Below are 22529 nucleotides of genomic sequence, written 5' to 3'. Positions count from 1 at the left end.
ACTGACAAGAAACAGAATCAGGTTGACAAAGAAAAACACATCATTCTCATTTTATATAATACAATATCTCTATTCTACGGTGCAAAACAATTTCAGTGATTAAAATGTTGACATAATTTCATAGTCAGGATGCAGCTTGCTTTTGTAAGTGTTCACTTTTTCCCTGCTATTTGTTTAACCAACACATGTTTATATGACACAAATCATGTGCATGATGGTTTACACTTGGCTATACTAATTGCTTTTGTTATGGAAAATGGATTTTAAATATTCATGACCTCATTTCCTGTAGCGCATGCGCAGAGCCAACACAGAGGCAGGTCTGTTGACAAATATCGGGGGAGGATCACTGCGGCGTAAGTCGATCTTTGTTTGGGCTGGGATATATTGGACATTAATAAACGTTGCGTGGATACCGTAGTTGGTTTCATATCGATTAAACGTCGTTGTCAGCCTCCGTGGTCGCTGCTGTAGCTAAGCTAGCGCCGAGGAAAGTGTTTTATTCAACATCTGTAAAAACCGCTGGGGCCGAGCGGCAATGTAGCAGAAAGGAAAGGATTCGCGTCGAAGTCGAAACAACTTCCGGTTAAAATGTCAAATTAAAACATATGCTCGCATACATAGAGAGTCTTCTCAGAATAACAAAGCATAGAAGTATAAATACAAATCGCTGTTGCACATTTGTTTACTAGCGCATCAAGAGTATGGTTTATTGCACATGTGGGCGCATGTTGACGTTTGATATGCTCTACATGTAGGCTTTCATTGTGAAAACAGGAAGGTCCACTTTCCGGTATTACGCATAGTTGTTACGGCGCTTGCAGGCTCCAGCTAGCTACTCCACCAACCCTAATTCAACATTTTACCTTCAAACCTCTGCTTCTGTCGTTAAATCTTAATAACCACCAGTATAACAGTATTATAGCCTAGTCCACAGTAACTTTCCCATGTCTTTGTCTTAACTTATGATTTCGCTTTATAGTGTGGTGGCTGTGGGAGAGAAGGCGGTCTCCTCGTTCAAGGCTGTGGGCAGAAATGAAGAGGTGAGTGGGGCAGGAACACAACGCATTGTCGGCTAATAACAAGAAGAATTTATAGAAATCTATTTGTTTTTTTACTGTGTTTGTGCAGCCAACAGAAGAGCCCCGACACTGATGGGAGTATTATCGTCAACGAGGAAGGTAAAAAGATCACAAGTGCAGCTAAAGCTATCACTTTGTTGTCTTTGTTGTGATGTAAAAAAAAGTATAAAGGTTAGAGAGAATATCTTAAAAGCCGTGTGTGCTATCAAACACAAAAACGTCCAACATTCCTCTTGGAAACTGGATAGACATTTCAGTCATCCTTAATTTATAGAATCTGTTTCCTTTGTACCTTGTATTCATATGCCTATTCTATTCATAACTTTATTATCTTCTTGAGGCATAAAAACTTTGATATTTCAAGATTTATTTAAAAATATTGTGATTGCGTTTAGGTTCTGTATGTACAGTCTAAAATGAGCATAAAATACGCTGATGGAAAACTGCTATAGTGAAACATACAAAACATTTTAACCAACATTATGTCTGTTTCCATCCACTGGAGTTTGTTCACAGAGATGAGCAGAAGCAGGTACAAACAAATGTGTAGTGCGCATCACCACAGAAGATATAGAAGGCAGCACATAAACAAAGAGCACCCAGCAAAACATTTGCCTCTTGCACTAAGTCAATAAATGTTGTGGTTTCCTAATCAGGCCACACAAACCTCCCACGATTGTTCCAAAATGGCTTTTCAGTCACGTGATTTTTTTAAAGACTTGGTCATTTTTTTCTTGTTTCCATCCCGTTTTTTTCACAAATTAAACCCACCTTATGTCTCTGAAGTGTCTTGGCCCATTTAAACTCTGAGTGCCTGCACTTTAACAGTGAAACCATGACAACATGCTTTGTTTGTGCGTTGTGTGTACCACTGCCAGCCTTTGGCATTATTATTAGTGTGACAGGTTTCCCTCCTCTGCTTCAGTTTCTCTGGCTTTGTGCTCCTGCAGGGTCAGTAGCCACTGCAGAGGATCCAGCGGCTATTGCCACCATTCAGTCTGCAGCCACCTTCACTGACCAACCCATCAAATATCTCTTCAAGACAGAAGGAGCAGGAGGGCAGGTAGGAAGGATGTTTTATTGTGTCCATCAACCAAATATATTCTGTTTCTGTCATAGAGGAGCAAAGAAAAAAGAACGTTTATGTTTATGAAGCTGAAATTACACAAGTTGCTTTTGTTTTTCACTGTTGAAACATTGATTGTAATATCTTGTGTTGCAGGTGACCTACAGAGTGATCCAGGTGTCAGATGGCCAGTTAGAGGCTCAGACAGATGGGGCCGCAGCAGTCAGCCTTGTCACTGGTTTCCCTGCAACCAGTCAGGCTGTCACACAGGTGAGAACATCACTGACTAAAGTCTGGGGCACATTGGTTGTGTGCACAGGACATCTGAATCACAGAACACCTTGCTTTTCATTTAGGAACACACGTTAACAAGGGCTGCAATTTAAAAATCTCATTTGTTGATTTCAGACTGTGTTCTCCCAGTCGGAGGGGTTGGAGGGAGATGGCAGCAGTGAGACGCAGTACACGTACTATCCCGCCACCATTGCAGACGCCACCACTGGCACCATGATGACCACAGTGCAGGCCTCTGACACCCTGCTGGGCCAGACCACACCTACAGGTAATAACCACACATATAGAGTAAACTGTGTATGTCATGTCACGTATAATAGTGAAGCTAATGCTGTTTGTTTATTGCTGAAGACACTGGCTTTATGAAATCTAAACCAAGACAGTGGTCACAAATTAAAAGAAACCAAAAACCTTTGAAAGAAGTATCTAAAATGGTTGTTAAAGCTTTATGATGAAAGAAATTGTAAGTATTTTTGCTGTAAGATGTTTTATGTCTTGTTTTATAGGGCAGCTCTACGTGATGATGTCACCCCAGGAAGTTCTGACATCCAATCAACGGACAATCGCACCTCGCACTCAGCCGTACATTGCGTAATAACATCATAACAGAACAGAACTACATTTATGCCACAGTACGTAAAATAATCACTTTCGTCTTTGTTGTAATCTCTAATCTAGGAAGCAAGAAGCTCCCCGGGGGTCCAGAGATGATAAACGGCGAGCACAGCACAACGAAGGTCAGCGCTCATAATCTGATGTGACAAATATGCTTTTAATATTAATATCTCAGAAGATATGAGCGACTCAATCCTAACTTAAATAATCTTGTACCAACAGTTGAGCGGCGACGGCGGGACAAGATCAACAATTGGATTGTGCAGCTGTCGAAGGCCATCCCAGACTGTAACGTTGACTACACCAAGACAGGGCAGGTGAGACCAGAGGTATACCGAGGATTTCTTTTTTTTAAATTGGTGATTAACACATTTGTGTGCGAAAAGTGCTTCTTAGTATTTGTCCTGATGTGAGACATTCCCACCAGACAAAAACTTGTTTCTCAGTGAGAGGATGCCTTGTGGACAGGAGGACAAACTTTATCGTTTTGTGGAAGATGGATGAACATCCTAAACAACATCTGTTGTGTTTCGTTTCAGAGCAAAGGAGGAATCTTGTCCAAAGCCTGCGAATACATCAAGGAACTCAGGCAGAGCAACCTGAAGCTGGGGGAGGACATCGGCACCCTCGATCGTCTCAGGATCGATAACCAGCTGCTCAGACAGGAGGTATGTCAGCATGTGGTCTTTACCTCTGATTTAGATTTTTACACTGTTGTATGTCAAGTGTCACAACTTCCAGAGGTTTCCAGAGTCTTATGATCAGAAGTCTTTGCAGTCACTGTGTGTTCACTGACTTGAGTAAAATTTCTAGCGTACTGGAAATTAGATCAGGGTCTGTGCCCCCAGCTCTCCACAGGCCCTGTCTTTGAATGTTTTGCACTTAGTGTGACTACCAATCATGTGTGGCTGAGGGGTGATTAGCCATGTCTTGCAAAACACTTTTGTAAGTGGATTATCAGGCTGAAAAATCATGTAGCGTGAACTAGGCGATAAAGAACCTGAGGCATTTGGGCCTTGTATGTGGACACTGATTGCGAGTATGTTCAGCTTACATTAGGTCAGCTCTTGCTGCATCTGCCAGGTCTTGGTGTTATTTGTCCTACAAACACACAAGAGAAATACGTTGAAGTGATAGTTCAGGTTTCTAAAAGTGTATATAAAAAACACACTCTCTGCACCAGAGACACAGATGTTTACTTAAATCCATAGATCCATAAATCTGTGTTTTTAGCTCACAGGGGCGCAGGAGCTGCTGGCCTATGGCTGCCTCATTTAGTGGGTTTGTGTCACTTAGGTAAACCTGCACAAAGGAGTTTGCATGTTCTCTGTGTGTGTGTGGGGTTTCCTCCAGGTTCTCCGGCTTCCTCCCAAAGTCCAAAAACATGCCATATGGGGATTAGGTAAATTGGTCACTCTAAATTGATCATAGGTGTGACTCCGTCTATCGCTGCATGTCAGCTGAGATTGGCACAGCTCCCCCGACTCTCATGTGGTGGATAAAGCGGTAGAAGATGGATGTACTTTGGTGCTGAGGGATGAATAGTTAAGCAAAATAAACTTCAGCCAGAAAAGGCTATTTAACAATAAGATAAAATGGCAATCGCAGAGTTAGCGTAGTGTCCAACTGTCTGGCTGGTTCACAGTGCAGTTTAGCACTGACTAGATGTTAGCGCCTTCCAAAAACCTGAACTCTCTCTCCCCTTTAGTTTGTAACATTTTTACATGTATAAATTACAGCTGTCACTGCACTAGTTTACCAGCAACAGGCCTCTACTGGAAAGAATCACAATGACTTACAGAACTCATTTAAATGTGGCTTTCATTTGGATTTACCACATTACTCATGTTTTTTTTTTCATCTGTTGTTGTTGTTGTTCAGGTGGAAGACTGGAAGTCCAAGAATCAGATCCTGAGGAACCTGCTGCGACAGCATGGTATCGTGGGATCGTCCAGCACAGATCCACACTGAGAAGCCTGATGCCAATGGGTATTTGAAGAGAAACACATATGGGCCAAAAGAGTACTTGAAACACTTTGACATACTTTACTAGTGATCGTGCTTGCATGTGATAGGGGAAAAAAAAAAGAATATTGTCGTGAATATTCAAATCCAGCTTCTTTGCTAAAGGAAAACTTTTATCTTTGAAGCTTTTTACAAAATGGAAAAAAAAAACTTTTGGGACGATGAAAAAACATTGAGTCATTTTAGCAAAGCCCTCATTGGATGCCTTCCTCCATGAACATTATGATTGTTTGACATCACCCTCCAGTACAGTAAGCTCTTCAACATGACCAACTTCTAATGTCAGCTTGTTTCTCTTCACTTCTGCAGTAATGTGCTTCTCTGTTTCAATTGCACTCATGTTGATGTCATCTTTTATTCTTGTCACTTTTGACCAGTTGATTTATCATCCAGTATGTAGTAGTAAAGCTTTTTTTTGTTTTTTTGTATTTTGTTCCATGAAAAGTTACTGGAGACAATAATAATTACATTGCAACAATGTAACAAAGAAAATAAACCGGGGTTGTAAGTGTTGCATTAAGTTGGCTCTACATGTCTTTACGATCATGTCATAAATAAACAAATCATGTGCCGTCTGTCATAAACTACTTTCAGTTGTGTTTATTAAATTTGGTAAATTAGTACTGTGTGTTTTTTTTTAAATAATATAAATATACACACACACACACATATATAAATATATGTGTGTATATATATATACATATATGTGTTTATATATATATAGTATGTATTTGTATATATATATATACATATATATATATATATATATATATATATATATATAAAAACAAAGATACATATATACATATATGTATGTACATAAATATACACATATACACAACAAAGTTGTCAAATGATGGTTAATTATCCATCATTAGATAAATTGTTGCAAGCCCTAGTCCTCACTAGGTAGTTTTATTATGAAGGTTCTTTTCCCGGAAGTATGTCTCTTCACTGAGGCTGGGAAATTTAAGCTCTCAAAGATTTCTCAACCCTTCCACTGTGTAGGAAAACAGTTAAGCAGCATCTGACAAACTGAAGCTGGACTAATGATCTGTATTCTGCTGGTCGCCGGTCACGGCACCGTCTTAGAGACGCAGATCAAGGTAAGTAGTTTGAACTTCAAACTGCACAAAGGTGCAAAGTCCGCGCTAGTTGTACTGTACGTAAACCTGAGTGTGCGCCGAACTCCCCTTAATAATATGCCATTTCCACGTCACTTACTTGAATTATAGGTAGTTTTGTCGTATATACAGCTACTTCGGCCATTTACGCAATCGGGAAGATGCATGTGTCCATTCGGCTCACACGTGATTTAGTTATTAAAGCGTACTTTTCATAAAATGGGTTTATCGTTGGACCTGGTTTACTGTGGTCTTTACCACCCTCTAGCGATAAAACAGAGTTCTATGAATGTAAAGGGGAGCTCTCGTGATGAAAGAGGTGAGGGTTTCTTTCAAATGAATGACGTCATTATATATGTCGACATCAGCCATTAATCAAACTTTATTTATATATACTGATATATACTGAATACCTGTTTACTCACGAGACACTAGAGGCAGACATATGTACAATATTAAGAAATCAAGATTAAACATGAATAAAAACTGTGAGAGCAGATGGATAAGGAAATGAGTAAGATTAAGAATACAATGCTAGATTAATAGGTATTAACAATGGAAACAGTCATGGGTGCAATTAATTCATTAAATAAATGAGCAGAAAAACACATTTAAAATAAAGGGACAAATAAATAAACAGTAAATACATTTTTTTTAAATGGTGAGATTTTTTGTTATTCCGTTGGGAGTCATTAGAATGGACAGGATTAGAAATGAGCATAATTCAAGGGACAGATCAGGTTGAACGGTGTGGAAATAAAGTAAGAGCGTCATGGTTGAGATGGTTTAGTCTCGTTGCAGACGAGGGACAGTGATTATTTTGGACAAAGGATGTTGACGATGGAGCGACCAGGCAGGAGGAAAAGAGGAAAACCACAGAGATGTTTCATGGATGTTGTGAAGCAGGACATGAGGACAGTTGGTGTAACAGAAGAGGACACAAGGGAGAGGACAAGATGGAGGCAGATGATCTGCTGTGGCAAAGAAATACATTTTTAAAATCATCAATGCTCTGTTCTGCTCTCACCAACACAAGTTTTTCTTCTCACTAAGATACACAATCATTCAATAAATACAAGACCTAGACTCAGTCAATTCAAATGTGTTCTTGGGCTCCACTATATAACATTCAGGCTCTGTGCTATATAACCTCTCCTATATATGATAAGTGTAAACAACCAGCTGTGGGTTTATGTCCTGAGCTCCTCTGCTTTTGATCTCTTATCTTTGATTACATATCCAAGGCTAACACGACTCCCTTATTTTATTTATATTGGAGCATTCTGTGAACTCAGCTTCACTTTGAACTTTTTTAAAACATCTTATTCTCCAACATTGGAAATCTGAGACCTCCCCTACGTGTACATTGTATCAGCGGTTGAAAGAGCTTGGAAATTAAATGTATATGGAAGGCCTCCGATATATAAATATATAAACTTGCTAATAATGAAATCATCTTCCTAAAAATCTGGAAACCACTTCTTGACAAATAGTCATCAGTCCACCAATAATGAGCAGGTAAATCCCCAGGTCTTTTATGGTACACAACATTTTCACTTTTGTAATTTTAAATGTGTAATTTTTTGAGCTTCTTGTTTATTTTGTGACCTTTATTAGTTTTATGCTTTTCAGTATTCCTTATATTATTATTTTTCATGCTTCTGTAGTCTAAATACAATCAATTGACTTGAGGGTTGTCAAGGGTTAAAAAGTTAAGAGCAAATCTACTTATCCTGTTATTTAGAATCCCAAAGTGAGAGTGATATGCATGCAATCACATCCCTGAGGACGGATGTTCATTTACTGACAAGGTGTTGTTGGCTGCTGTGTCCACCTGTTTCTTATTTTTCATCACTTCCTCCCTCTCTCTCTCTCTCTCTCTTCCTCTTCTCTTCCTCCCAGAATGATGTCACCGGCCTGTACAGCCACCTGGCCGGGGTCCCAAAGGCCCTGCTCCCTGGCATCGGAGGCAAGAAGATCCTTGACTTTTGGTGGGAAACCGTTAACATGTGAGTATCAGTGAGAAGTCACCCCGACACGGTGGAACACCGCTGACGACGCCTTTGATTTCTCTGCAGGCGGCAGCTCTTCACAGAAGTGTATCTGGTCACAAATGCAGACAAGTGAGCGCATAAAAAGCACAATCCTTTTCTACAAGTCCATCACCTTTTGAGGCTTGAATTAAGCGTTTCCCTCTTCTGCTCCCGTGAGCAGGTATAAGCACTATGAGCGCTGGGCCACGGCCAATGACTTCCCTGTGGAGAACGTGGTCAATGATGGCAGCACTACACTGGCTGACCGCCTTGGAGCCGTAGCTGACCTGGAGCTGGCCATACGCAGTCGCAAGCTGCAGGACGACATCATGGTGGTACGATAAACCTGCCATGAAAATATTCTCCTCTTTTCTATTTCCCTGTGTCCAGTGAATGTCTCTCTTATGCACCGTGGTAGAGTGCACTTTGGCTCACTATGGTGCAGTTTGGCAAATAGTGTGACATCATAACAGTGCGACTCATCAAACAAAGAAGAAGAAAGTGATTAGTGTGTGAATTGGGAGAAATGCTAAATCAATAACACGATATTATTAAAACTTTATTGTTATATTATTACAACTAATACAAGATACCAGAGGTTGTTAGTGATGTTCACAACATCTTTTTGTTTAAATATTTACTACATATTATATAAAATACCTAAAAACTGGATGTATGTTTCACAAAGTCCATTTAATGAAGTGTCCTGTTATTATTATGTTCCTCCACGACACAAACGTGGCAAGAAGTCAGTGAATATAACTAAACTTTAGTGAAAACACGTCCAGTAGAATATTATTGTCCTTGTTTAATTATAACAAACACAAAACTCTAGAAACAAACTGTAGACTTGTGGGAGAACATGTAACCGTCACCATCACGTAATTAATTTATTATTATTCTGGGCCGTGATAATGACGTGGAAAAATAACTTACACTGAGAGATGCTGGCACCGTCCCACTTTTTGGCAACAAATAATGTAATTTGAGATTTTATACTTTTGACCATTAAAATGCAAATGACTGTGTAAATGTTTGACAGTGTGCTGGAAACAAATGGATTCTCTTTGTGTGTAAGCAGATTGCGGGTGACATGCTCTGTGCTGACCAGAACTTTGACATTGCTCAGGTCATCCGCTTCTTCAGGTCAAAGGTGAGATTTACAACTTGCTCAGATTCACATAATTCTTTCAGTGAAGATGGAATCATGCAGTGTAATGTGTGCACAGAGTATATTCTGATAACAGCAGCGGACGCAGATTAAAGTTGAGTCTCATCCAAAATGACAGCGTTTTGGATGAGACTCTTTGCCCTGATCCCCCACTAGATTATCACTGGAGAGATGTTCGTGCATCATAGGTAACGGATAACCTGAGGAAATCTATTTGAAAGGCTCTGCCCATATTGACACTTGTTCAATTGCGTTTATTTTATGGCATTATTTTTGTTGTTTTGCAGCATCGTAGCAACATTTCAACAGAAGAGACGCAACTGCTTAGTAGCACAGCCAATAGGAGCCCTTCCTATCTATGGTTGGTCAAAATCTCCTGTCAGAAGGCAGATTTCCCCAAGTCTGGAAGCAGAGTCCACAGGATGTGCACTTGATTTACATTATGTTGACAGGTTACTGCGAAATTAGTGAATAATCACAACGAAAATCTGTTGCCTACCCCAGCTTTATCTCCTAGAAAGTGATTTAGAATATCAGTATAATTAAGTTACAGAGCAACATGTCCATGTTAAACTAACATTTGAATTGTATTTAGTTTTTAAATATAAAGAAATGTTGGATTCCAACCATTGTCAAATCAGCTTCACACGACACTCTGTGTTTCTCAGTATATCAGTGTTTGGATCTCATGATGTAGCTGGGCGACAATACGCCGCTGCACACAGGAAAACGTAAAGGAGAGCCCATTTAAAGGGTCTAAAGCAGATTTGCTCATGGTTGTTCAGCTGTTTGATGGAATAAATGCTTCTTGTCCCCGGCTGCCCCTGCTGTGCTGCTGTATACACACAAACGCTCGCTCAGTCAGGTCTGATAGTTTTGCTTTTTTTAGATGAAGGCAATAATGTTACATTGTTTCTGTTCACTAAGGCCAAACAGAGGCAGAATAATAACAACAAAAACACCAAAAGTTACACACTGCAGCTTTAAAGACCCTATTCCCATATAAAAGATTAAAGGAATCTTTGTTTAATGCTTTTTGGATGTATCTAATTTCATGAGCACATGTTTCTGTGCTGCAGCCTGGGGAGCTCATCATTTACTACGAGCTGGAGGAGAGTGAGAGGAGCAACTCCAGGGGCATCGTGGAGGTCTGCCCTGACACCAACAGGTGACAAATAAAACGGTTTCTGTGGCGTCATTTTGGAAATGTTTCTTAATCGATTCTCCTTTTTATGTCTCAGAATAACTCGCTTCTTGGAGAAACCTCCGGCAGGTACGACATCATCAAGACTGGCCAGCGTGGTCTTTTACTGCATCCAGAAGGACACACTGTCCCACCTGTCTGACTTCCTCAGGCTGCAGCCACAAGCCACAGACAGGTCGCTGGGAAGATTCTGGGTAAGTATCAAAGAGTCAAGCATTATCACCATCGTCCCATTCGCTCATGTCATAGGGTTGAAACAGGACAGGAGCGCACTGTGCTTAATAGTTCTTAAGATGTCTTATGGTGTATTTCAACCGGCTCACCTCACCACGGCACGGCACGGTTTAAGTAGCATTTCCACTAGCATAGTACCTGGTACCAGATACTATTTTTAGTACCTGCTCCAGCGAGTTTCCATTGTTTTTAGTGTCTCTGTCTGTTTTTTCTGTGTTTCTGCACTTGCTTGTTGCGTGAATGGGGTGAAGTCTCTGATCTCTGACCGCCTCGCTTACACAGTATTTCATTGTACACATATTTCCTCAGTTATTTAAGTATCAACTTTCCACCAATATTCTCAAACTGTCTTACCAAAGATTGTATGAACAAACCATCCACTGATAAATGTTTTATAACCGCTGAGACAGTTATGAGATGTTTTTGTTTGTGCTTGATAATCTTGGTCATTGTTCAAAATCACAGTGACATGAGTTCATTATTGTGACACAGTGAAGTAAATACCAGACTCTTGTGTCTTTAGGAGTGGCTCATCAATGAGAAACAGCTGGATGTGTTTGGGATGAAGCTGCCTACTGGCTTCCAGCTTATTGGACAAGTGGTGTGTATCCTTATCTCTTATTGTTTATGTTTGTAGTATAATGCAGTCAGTGCTGATTATGCATCATTATCTCATTATCTATTATAGCCTCACATTAATAAAAACTGTACTATCTCTTTAATACACCACTAAAAACAATAAAACCTATGCACAGCAGACGTTACTCAGTGTTTCTTGTGTTTTCTGTCATCTCAGGGCCTGTCAGACTACACCAAGTGGCTCACCCACTACTCGTCCAAGCGGCAAGACAATGCTGCTAAACCAATCACGTGCAGGTCATATGCCAGGTGAGAAATCAGCGACATCAGGAAGACACAAACTCTCTCTGGAATAATTTGCTCTCACCTTCAAGATTATTATTAAGTTTTAATTTACACCAGGCGCTAATTGGTTTCTTACAAGGAATGAACACAATAGTTTTCTCTTGGAGCCAAACGTAGCGCAAATGTAGCGCAGGCTGTACAATAACATTTTCTAATGGCAACTGGACTTTCAACTAGCAATGGCCCTCTTAAGATAAGATAAGATACAATAAGGTAAGATACAATAAGGTAAGATAAGATAAGATACAATTGGATAAGATACAATAAGGTAAGATACAATAAGATAAGATACAATAAGGTAAGATAAGATAAGATACAATAGGATAAGATAAGACACAATAAGATAAGATAAGATAAGATAAGATACAATAGGATAAGATAAGATACAATAAGATAAGATACAATAAGGTAAGATAAGATAAGATACAATAGGATAAGATAAGATACAATAAGATAAGATACAATAAGGTAAGATAAGATAAGATACAATAAGGTAAGATAAGATAAGATACAATAAGATAAGATAAGATAGTACTTTATTTGGGGAAATTTACGTTGTTACAGCAGCAATGTACAGTAAAGATAAAGATAATAAATAATAAACATGCATTACCAAAATAAAATTACAATATAAAAGATACTAACACTTAGACTATAAAAAATGAGTAAAAATAGAATGTAGAATGAAATTATAAAAATTATAGACAGGTTGCATATTTACAATATAAATATGTATAGGTATATTGCATGTGGAAGGGAGGAATGAGGAGCCTGGTCATGTGTGGTCTACTGAGAGCAGTGTTTGTTGTACAGTCTAAAAGCTGCAGGGAGGAACGACCTGTGATAACGCTCCTTCAGACATTCAGGATGTTTCAGTCTGTTACTGAAGGGCTGAGAGAGATTGTCCATCAGAGATGATGAAGAGCTTGATAGCCATTCTCCTCTCTCCCACCACCTCCACTTGGTCAAGGGGTCATCCAAGGACAGAGCTGGCTTTTTTAATCAGTCTGTCCGCAGCTGTGATACTACTGCCCCAGCAGAACACTCCATAAAAAATGGCTGGTGCCAATACTGAGTCGTAGAAGGTCTTAAGGAGTTAAGGAGTGCAGCAGCATGATCAGAGCAGTCCAGTTTAGTGTTCATGTGAACCCCCAGGTATCTGTCAGATGTTACCATTAGACTTGGATGTTCCTGGTTCATTAAATGTTAAATACAAAAACCACAGGTCAGAGGAGAATGACCAGACTGGTGTAAGATGATTGATAGAAAGGCAACAGTAGCTCAACTCACAGACGACCAAACTGGCCACTTTATTAAGTACACGTAATACCTAACGATGTGACCAGCAATTCACAGCAGTCGTGTTTAAAGCTGCAGTAGGCAGGATTGTTTGGTGAAGAGTTTCATCTGCAGGTGTGAACGTACTGTTATGCGTCTCTCTGTCCCGAGCTCCTCTCTTTTGATTTGTTATACATGGACAGGTGTATGCTACTGAAAGGTTATTATAGAATTATACATCAATAATGCAAAAGAGGTCTTGCCTACTGGACCTTTAACTGCAGCCAGCGTGACAGATGTGAATGTGTGATCACTGACAGGGTCGGATTAATGGGGAATCCCTCAGATGGATTTAATGGGAAAACCATCGCCATGTCCATCTCCAACTTCTGGGCTGAGGTCACTCTAGTGGAGAGTCAAACTTTGGTAACACACACACACACACACACACACACACACTTTCCATTTAAAACTTCTTCATGGTGATGTTTCAATCTCATGTGGCTTTCTGTAATTGTGTAGGTTTTGGTGCCTCACCCACTCAATGATCCTACAGAGTTCGGGAGTTTACAAGATCTGTTCTGTATCAGCAGGGGTGTGTGTGTGTGTGTGTGTGTGTACTCGATGACTACAGTGTGTTACAGTGTCAATCATCTTGAGGCCTTGAAAACTGTTGTGTTTTTCACTGCAGATATTTGGGAGGTCTGCGGCTGCTGCAGGCCACCTGTAAGAAGTTCTACCAGTTCTGCTCCAAACATGGGTGAGATCAGACATGAAGTGTAGATATTGATCACACAATCTCACAGATAACAAGCGGTAGTTTGTGTTTTTGACCGGACGTAGTATAGCTCTGCAGAATGATGTACGGGTTATTCTACGGCCAATGCACATTTTAAAAATCAGGGCAGTCGATGTCCGGTGTTTTTTGGCACTTATTATAATTATTTATGCGACTTTCATTTTTGTCCTTGCTCAGATAAAAAAGGTGGTCTCTTTTTATTCTGTCACTTTATTTTTCACATGTTGACAACAGCTGATGTTGTGCTGTTTACTCTTCTCTGCAGCATTGCTTTGACAAAGCAGAACTTCACTCTCAAGTACGACACCAACATTCCTCGGCAGGTGGTAAGAATTCCTCCAAAGCGCCACAGATCACAGCAGCACACTGTGTCAGGTGTTAAAGAATCAGTACTACTGTATATAATAAGTGACTTCTTAACATAAAAACACTCAAACTCTGTGTCTGTTCCAGGGTCTTGCTGGAAGCAGGTAAGTGGTTCAGTCACTTTCCAAATGTATTTATTTATGGCCCATGTAGGACCATTGTTTAGGATTTAGTGGCATCTAGGGGCAAAGTTGCATATTACAATACCTTTTCAGTTCACACTCTCCATTCAAATGTATATGAGAAACTATGGTGGCCCTGAAGTAGCATAAAACTATGAAAAGCCCTCCTTACAGCCAGTTTGTCCATTTTGGGAAGCAGCACAACATGGTGGACCCACTCCCTTTGTAATATAAAGGGTTCACTCAAGTTATTATATAATATTTATTCATCTTAAGGTGATTATACATTTATAAAAATGTAATTATAAACAATGTATTCAATTTCTGTTTTCATTCGTTTTCATTTAATTCATTTACACATTTACACATTATACCATGTAGTGTATGTTCATCCATATCAAACGTGATCCTAGATTTAGTATCATCACTATTCTGGATGTTAAGATTGATCAGTAAACATATATGGATTCATGCTGAAAGCGTTTCTAGCTCCCTACAGTTGGTGTGGTGCTTACTCACACTGGTGTGATATTGAAGATTCATGTATTCATAACAAAATTATCAGCTTTTTATTCATGAAATATCTCTCCGTGTATAATCTCCTGTTTTGTGCAGTGCCATCGTCTCAGCTACCCTGAAGTGTCTTATGAAGTTCTACAACATCACAGACAATGTAAGGATGTTAATAATTCACCACGGCTGATTTCTCTTTTCATCGGTGCAAATATCAATATCTTATTAAAAAAAAGTCAAAGTAAAATCAATCTTTTACACTCCAGGATCTCCCAAAACCAATCCGTGCCAACTTCATCCTCAATGTGGAGACTGATGAACTTTTCATTACTGCTGGTTTGCAGGATAGAGTCGTTCAGGTCAGTGATATAAATCATGAACATGTCTTCTTTTTCCACCTCTGTACTGATATGAATGAATTGTCCCTCTGCCTTTGCAGGTCTATGAAGGTTTAGTCTACATGGATTTCAGCAAAAAGCTCATGGATGAGCAGTGCTATGGTACTGATGCCACTATGTTTAGATATGACGTTGTCCCTCTCTTTTTAATTGGATGTTGAATGTTTTCTCTCCTCTCAAGGAAATTATGTTGCTATGGACATGAGTGACCTTCCACAGTTCTGGCTGGCCTACCTGAGCGACCCCAGTGACTCTGGACGCATTCACAGCAACATCCGACAGCGCTGGCTCAGCGGTACGCCTGCACATCACACATCACATGAACTAGGACATTATGGAATGAGTCGTATTTGAAAACTTTAGTCGGATGCTTGTCTGTCATCCCACAGGTGAGCCTCTGGTCATTGAGGCCATGAAGACCTTTGCTGAGTTAACTGATAATGCAAGGTTGGTTTGCATAACAAGCAGCAACATGCAGATCACCCAATAATTACTAGAAATGTGACTGTAATGTTTTGAATATATGTAAAAGTATACACAATGTGAGCAACGCTTTATTGTAGATATAGATGCTAATATCTCAGGTCACTAACTTGGTCATGTGAACCACAGTGGCAGCTGTCACTGAAAATATAACAAGCTTAACAAAAAGTTGACCTAATAAAATGTACACATGTGTGTTTCACCACTTTATCTCGCAAATAGACAGACTTTCCTGTCAATAAAGTCAATAAATTGAAATGTTATACCACTCTCTCCCATGCACCAAATTCCATACAGAAAATCAGCATTTTAGCATGCAGATGATAGGGCTGATGATGAACTGCTGTCTTGTTTGATAAGTGTGTGACAGTTAGTTTAATCTGAACAAAGGGTTTCAAACACCCAAATCACAAAATAACACATTTGAACAACAACTGCAGTGTTTTATGATGTAAAATGATTTTCTCTATGGACTCTCGTTGGTGCAGGAGCATGAAGAGTTTACACATTGAGACAAACTGGTGGGAAAAAAACTGTCTAAGCAATCATATTTTTAAGATTTAATAAACTGAGGCATAAATGTAATTGGGGCCACACGGTGGGGTAGTGGTTAGCACTCTCGCCTTGCAGCGAGAAGACCCGGGTTCGAGCCCCGGTTGGAACAAGGGCCTTTCTGCATGGAGTTTGCATGTTGTCCCCGTGTGTGCGTGGGTTCTCTCCGGGTTCTCCGGCTTCCTCCCACAGTCCAAAAACATGCAATGTGGGGATTAGGTAAATTGGACACTCTAAATTGACCATAGGAGTGAGTGTGAGAGTGAATGGTTGTTTGTCTCTAGCTGTGTGTGGCCCTGCGATGGACTGGCGAACTGTCCAGGGTGTACCCCGCCTATCGCCCGATGTAGCTGAGATTGGCACAGCACCCCCCGCGACCCTATGGTGGAGGATAAAGCGGTTAGATGATGACTGATAAATGTAATTAGGTGAGCCTTTTGTTAAGTGCCTAAAATGATGCCATGCTTTCATGCATCATACTATCCTCCATGACTAGTTTCCGGTGCTGGTGGTGCACATGGCAAAGTCACTTCTGATTAAATGTCAACTACACTCTGACTTTCTGAATCTGGTGCTACTTTGCTGTAGAACTGCAGTTGCTGTCTTTAGTTCAGAACCTGAGCTCTGACTGAACGTGTTCTGTTTTTCAGGGCAGCGCTGCAGGACAGAGACTGGAGCCGACTGGCACAGCTGATGGACCAGAACTTTGAGCTGAGGAGGTAAAACTGCATCATTCTGATTTAAAGTTGTTTTCATTACTGTCACCCTTGCAGACAAAGTAACAACACATGCCGCAGGTCTGTCTACACGGAAGACTGTCTGGGTCCCGGGAATCTCAAAATGGTTGAGCTGGCGAGGCAGGTAGGTGCTCAAAGGCTCGACAGCATGTTTTATTGAACAGTGCTCAGTGTGTGTTTTTTTCCACACTCTGTACCTGCTGGAGACTTTCTTCTCCTGATTATTCATTTACAAGGTTTCTGCTGCTCCCTGCAGTTTGGCTCTGCAGTGAAGTTACCAGGCAGTGGGGGGGCCGTGGTGGGTCTCTGTCTGGACCAGGCAAGACTGGTAAGATGAGCAATTTAAGGAAGTTGTGACTTTACCCAACAGAAATGAGAAAGTGAGGTGCAGAGACAGAACATACAGAATCTGCCGTTTTAAAACCAGGAGTGCGGTTCATGATGAGACATTTATCTTTTGACTTTATGTTTAAGAATACAGTGTCTGATGTAGGTTTATTACCCACAGGATACAATGTGAATTTCTACCTTATATTGTGGTTGTGGGAGATGTTTCTGCCCCAAAAACTTGACATACAAAATCTGAAATGTGTTCATTCATCTGTTCATCTATATATATGTATATATGTATGAAAGATTGGAAATCTTCTCTTGGTAATTTTATCTGTCAGATAATGTTTCAAGTCATTCAACAAATAACATATTTAGAACATGTGTTGACCTTTGCAGACCCCTCTCGTGTCCTGTGTGAAGAGCACCAGCTCTTGCCTTGAGGAAGGCGCTTTAGAGTGACCAGCTGTTGAAGGAACAGATGCAAAGATTAATTCCTTCTTTATTCCATCTCACTTCTTAACCTAAATGAATCCCCTAGGAAGGACTAGTTAGATATTGAGGACGTTTAATGTATTTAGTGTGTAATTTAATGTATTTTATGGACTTCCTTTTTATGGCTGAATTGTCAGCTGTCAGAATGGTGGTTCAGGACAATGTTCTGTACAAATACAGTCTTATCTTATTTTATTTGTTGGTTTTTTTGTTGCATTTTGAGAAAGCGTCACAACTTTTCTAGAAATGAGTTTTGTCATTGACTGTATCTGTGGTGGTGTCTGATGGTGATGCAGTCCCTGTGTTTGGCCCACTAGGTGGAGATGAGGCAAGCTTTCCAGGAGGCTGGCTGTGTCTTCTGTGTCATCACACCATACAATCCATTTGCCAGCACAGCTGGTGGCCAACACTAACTTCAGATCTCACCACGCCTTAGTAAGGCTGCACAAGGCCAATTTACAGCATTTGTTGGATACAGCAGTGTGGACCTCACTGTGTCCGACAGGGTCCCAAAGTAATTTCAGAGGATTATTTTAAGACAATTCTTGCCCAAAAAAATCATGATGAGATACATTAATTATTCTGGAAAACACACTGTACATTAATCAATCATTAATCATTCAGACTTTCATGAGCAGTAGTCTGTGGTGATAGTTTGTCAGATAATTGTCAGATTCAGTAATCAGAAACCAGATATTTTGTTGCATTTTACTTAAGGAATATTTGTTGAATCAGCAGGTGTTCAAATTCTAATTAGGTATAATGGAGTAATGGCCTTTGTGCCAAACAATGTACAAAATCTATTTTTTTTTAATGATAATAATATAATGATTTTTTTTCTATGTGTGACTCAATTGTATAGACTTAATTCATATTACATATAATGAATGTAATCTGTGTATATAGATTAAAAGCAAATGTAAAACTCTTTATGTTTTGTCATTTATAGCCTTTTGTGTAGCTCGTAAGCAGACTAGTAGTCTTGTATTACTCTAAAAATTTATTATTTTATAAATTGATATGACACAGTAGGTCTCCATCATGAATGAATAATCAGTCAATTATAAAAACAGTTTTTTGGTCCACAACATAACAGAACATGGTGGAAAATATTGGATCTCTGTTTCCCCAAATATTTCTATTTAGATTTACTACATTCTGATCAACATATATCATATGATATCATATCAAGACTATTTACTTTTTGATCTATTGCAGGCTGATATATTATACTGTAGTATAATAAATAGTGACCTTTTATATTCAGATATAATACACAATTAATTATTAACTATTATAATATGAACTTTACTTCCTGTTGTGTTAAAATCTATTGCTGTGTATGAACGTAATAATGTGTTATTATTGTGTAGACCAGGGGTGTCAAACATACGGCCCGGGGGCCAGAACCGGCCCGCCAGAGGGTCCAATCGGCCCACAGGATGAATTTGTTCAAATTTCACACTAATCTAAACGTAATGTCAAATGCTCCAGATACCCGTGACTAAATGTTTGTGCCTTTATAGATCCAGTGTGCTGTGTAAATAGTACATTTAGGCATGATATTGTTGAAATTGCACTTATATTTCTCAATAAATTTCATGTTTTGTAAAATTATCCTTCATTAAATGTAAAACAAAGGAGAAAAACAAAGGGGTTCATGTTGTTCATAGGCTATTATGCTATTATTTTACTATTTTTACTGGTCAGGCCCCCTTGAGATCAAATTGTGCTGTATGTGGCCCCTGAACAAAAATGAGTTTGACACCCCTGGTGTAGACAGTGGGCAGCGGTGCTATGCCGTCTCTCTCCTCTGGGGGCGCAGTAGCAGGTTTCTCTGCCTCCTCGTTGGCCACACAGCACAGCTCAGCTCAGCTCAGCTCAGCTCTCTCCTCCGCTCGGCGTTGTTGCCGTTTCTCATCCACTCATGCGGGCGCCGCTGAAGCCGATGGACTAGTCGGAGGTTTGTGGCTCCCACTGCTGCTGCTGCTGCTGTTGGTGGTGGACTGTGTAGTGACCATGGCTGCCAAAGACGACATCTACAGTAAAATCCTGCCACGGAGGCTCCGGCAGAACCGACCGGGCTCAGTGAAATGTGGCTCTAATCTTGATGTGCTGTTGTCCATGGGCTTCCCCAGACCCAGGGCGTAAGTAGCCCTTTCGTGTGTTTATGTGTGTGTTTATGTGTGTTGACTGGAAAATGACGTGCCTCTCGTGGAGGGGACAGGGACGTGACGGGGACATGGCCGGCGCCTGAGCTCAGAGTTACGGTCTGTTGTGGTGGGAGTTACGTTAGCTGACGGGTCAAACGCAGCATCACTCTCGTGAGCGCAGCTAGCTGCTGTTGCCGTGTGTTACTCACACAACAGAGACGTATCAAACCAAATATAACGTCCCGTGTGACTAAGAAGAGCCGGTGCAGCTAAACGCAGTTAGCGCGAAAAGTTAACAGTCCGTTTCAATAAAAAGGGAAACACACGAAACACATCTCGATTATACTTTACTTTCATTTACGGTTTAGCTCAGTCAAAGTTGGAGTACTCGTTTCAAAACGGAAAAAGTATTTAAAATACTGTATACATGGATATATACGCGCGTATCTGTCGTATTTGAGCCACAGGGAGTTGTCTGGCGTGACCTGTCCTGAGAAGTGGAGTCAGGAGTCATCGAGTCATGACTCTCTCTCTCTCTCTCTCTCTCTCTCTCTGTGTGTGTGTGTGTGGGGACAGGGGACGGGGACGTGTACTCGTTTTTGCGACCCTTTGAGGACATTTTCCGTTATAAACACTGACTTTTTCAGGACCAGTCCTCATGGGGACTATTGACTGGCCCTAATGATGGTACACGTTAGGATGAAGATGTTTATTTTAGTTTGGGTGAAATTAGACTTAAGCTGGTTATAGTCAAGGTTAAATAAATAAAATGAATGGAAGTTCAGAGAGTGTCCTAACAAGTATAGCCAGATAAAACGTCTCTTTGTGTGTCCTTTATTATTGTCCAAAACCATTGATGTGAGGACGTTTTGGTTAGTCCGCACAATTCAAAGGGTTTATTACTACTTATTAATACTTGGTTCTTCTGGTTAGACAGTTAGTTAATAAGTGACTACGGAAAAAGGGAGTCCTCACAACTTAGACATGTGCATCCAACTGTTTAGTTTGAAGACATATGTCACAATGAAGAACAGTTATTATGAGATAGCATGTTTCTTTTGGACTAAAACTGCGTAACCAATAAATAAATGACATTTAGGTCAATGTTACTGGTTAGAGTTCAGCAGATAGTTGTTGGATTGGCTGATGCAATAGTTAGAATTGGTATCAGTCCGATACTGGCTATGTATTGGAATTTGGAAAAGATAAAAACTAAAATCAGATACAATCAGTAAACCTCATATATCGTGTAATGTCACAGTCATGTGAGCAGGACATAAGTGAGGACTGCATGTGTCTGTCACACTGCTGGACTGCATTTTATTTTATGAAAAGGCTGATTAAAGTAAGGTAGTCAGTGGCAAATGCATCAACATAACAACAACAATAATAATAATTTAAAACAGATAAACAGACTGTAACCCCTGATGTAATCATCAGAGTTATTGTTTCTAATTTAAGTCTATGTTATATCCTTAGACATGACATATGACTGTATGTACTTGTGTGTGTATACTTTTATTTGTTATCTGTAGTCCTCATGGAGACCTTAATGAGGCTGATCCTCCTTTCTGAGAAGTTGGTTAAGTTTAAGGTTTAGAAGATTTAAACTGTGGTTAGGGTTAGGTTAGGGTTTGTTAATGTAGAGTCCTTAAAGGGATTGATGTACAAACCTGTGTGTGTGTGGTAGGGGAATCACCCAGTGTTCTCTGTTGTTGCTGAATGGAGGGACTGTCTTTCCACTCGGCCAGATCAGTGTTCATCAGGCTCTCACTTTAAACACAACACTGCTGTGTACTGTATATGAGCAGCAGTGGGTCACACTCATCTTACAGGCAGCACCACAGTCCAACTGCTGCATTTTTCATACTTGCGTTGGTCAATCGTTGCCAATTTGTTCACGTCTATTCTGCGTTGTTGTCCATCAGTCAAAGGAAGAAAGGATGAGTTGCTAAAATCACATCAGCTAATGCAGTACAGGTCTATGGTGTCTGTCTCGGGTTGTTTGGCGTCTTCAAATGGATTCCTGGCACTGATCATAGTTTACTAATTGAATGCTAATCTTAGTCACCTGGCTTTAGAGCTGGTTACTGGTGTCATTGACTGGTACAAAATGGTATGATTCAAGTTTGGAATTTGAAACCTGTAAAGGTACACAGTGGAATCTTTCGATGGTAGATTATTTACTTACTTACTACACTTAGTTCATTTCCTGTTGTGTTTGTTTCACACTCTCCTGTTTTTCACTCGAAATAGAGTGCAGTTCATGCATGGTGCTGGTTCAAAAGGATCTTTTGATGATACGAAATTGTTGAGCCAAACTAGTAGAAAATGGCCTAGTTATCTCCATCCACAATTTATTCAAACTAGTTTATCAATTACCCAGAGATGGTGATGAAGTTGTCAGCTCCCCCTGTTATTTGTCCATGTACATGCTAACGTTAGCCTGCAGGTGCTGTGTTTTCTTCAGGATAGATGACTTGCACTGTTCAACTTCATATTTCAGACGACATTTATTGCAGCAAATGGTG

The 22529-nt window shown here is 40.1% G+C and overlaps 3 protein-coding genes across 6 annotated transcripts in view; all 3 read left to right on the top strand.

The window, feature by feature from the left end:
• The first annotated feature begins 300 nt into the window (after positions 1-300).
• On the top strand, positions 301-5702 carry usf1 (upstream transcription factor 1). Of its 3 annotated transcripts, none has more exons than XM_044032137.1 (11): positions 301-356; positions 983-1043; positions 1132-1181; positions 2033-2145; positions 2305-2418; positions 2557-2710; positions 2949-3024; positions 3121-3179; positions 3280-3386; positions 3597-3725; positions 4939-5702. In XM_044032137.1, exons 2-11 carry the CDS (start codon positions 1036-1038, stop codon positions 5026-5028), a joined length of 900 nt encoding a protein of 299 aa, XP_043888072.1. In that variant the 5' UTR covers positions 301-356; positions 983-1035; the 3' UTR covers positions 5029-5702. The 3 variants fall into 3 exon arrangements, with proteins under 3 accessions (XP_043888072.1, XP_043888073.1, XP_043888071.1); XM_044032138.1 differs by having other exon boundaries at positions 2949-3033; positions 3280-3374; XM_044032136.1 differs by having other exon boundaries at positions 2949-3033.
• A 328-nt stretch (positions 5703-6030) lies between these two features.
• LOC122773438 (glucuronokinase with putative uridyl pyrophosphorylase) lies at positions 6031-18775 on the top strand. The gene is made up of 23 exons (XM_044032139.1): positions 6031-6188; positions 8109-8215; positions 8285-8329; positions 8421-8574; positions 9321-9392; positions 10490-10578; positions 10652-10808; positions 11372-11449; positions 11645-11736; positions 13371-13476; positions 13573-13649; positions 13742-13810; positions 14115-14175; positions 14303-14319; positions 14953-15010; positions 15117-15209; positions 15290-15350; positions 15430-15543; positions 15638-15695; positions 16934-17002; positions 17081-17144; positions 17277-17348; positions 18163-18775. Exons 1-23 carry the CDS (start codon positions 6132-6134, stop codon positions 18256-18258), a joined length of 1866 nt encoding a protein of 621 aa, XP_043888074.1. The 5' UTR covers positions 6031-6131; the 3' UTR covers positions 18259-18775.
• A 908-nt stretch (positions 18776-19683) lies between these two features.
• Positions 19684-22529, top strand: part of LOC122773603 (ubiquitin-associated and SH3 domain-containing protein B-like) — a 45415-nt gene continuing 42569 nt past the window's right edge. For both annotated transcript variants that reach the window (XM_044032383.1, XM_044032382.1), the window contains exon 1: positions 19684-19992. In XM_044032383.1, coding sequence (XP_043888318.1) covers positions 19865-19992 — 128 coding nt within the window. In that variant the 5' untranslated portion in view covers positions 19684-19864. The remainder of the gene's footprint in view (positions 19993-22529) is intronic.

Source organism: Solea senegalensis, linkage group LG8 (assembly GCF_019176455.1).
Source record: "Solea senegalensis isolate Sse05_10M linkage group LG8, IFAPA_SoseM_1, whole genome shotgun sequence".
Taxonomy (NCBI): domain Eukaryota; kingdom Metazoa; phylum Chordata; class Actinopteri; order Pleuronectiformes; family Soleidae; genus Solea; species Solea senegalensis.
The sequence above is the reverse complement of the archived record's forward strand: the minus strand, read 5'-3'. Positions and strand labels throughout refer to the sequence as shown.

What these genes read in the sequence shown, in the direction of transcription:
- usf1 (XM_044032136.1), top strand. An exon ending in TATTATCGTCAACGAGGAAG is followed by an intron (nt 1,182 to 2,032) that starts GTAAAAAGATCA and finishes GTGCTCCTGCAG; the next exon opens with GGTCAGTAGCCACTGCAGAG. An exon ending in CAGAAGGAGCAGGAGGGCAG is followed by an intron (nt 2,146 to 2,304) that starts GTAGGAAGGATG and finishes CTTGTGTTGCAG; the next exon opens with GTGACCTACAGAGTGATCCA.
- LOC122773438 (XM_044032139.1), top strand. Translation starts at nt 6,132, where the DNA reads ATGATCTGTATTCTGCTGGTCGCCGGTCACGGCACCGTCTTAGAGACG. An exon ending in TTCTGTATCAGCAGGGGTGT is followed by an intron (nt 13,650 to 13,741) that starts GTGTGTGTGTGT and finishes TTTTCACTGCAG; the next exon opens with ATATTTGGGAGGTCTGCGGC. An exon ending in CAGAACTTTGAGCTGAGGAG is followed by an intron (nt 17,003 to 17,080) that starts GTAAAACTGCAT and finishes CACATGCCGCAG; the next exon opens with GTCTGTCTACACGGAAGACT.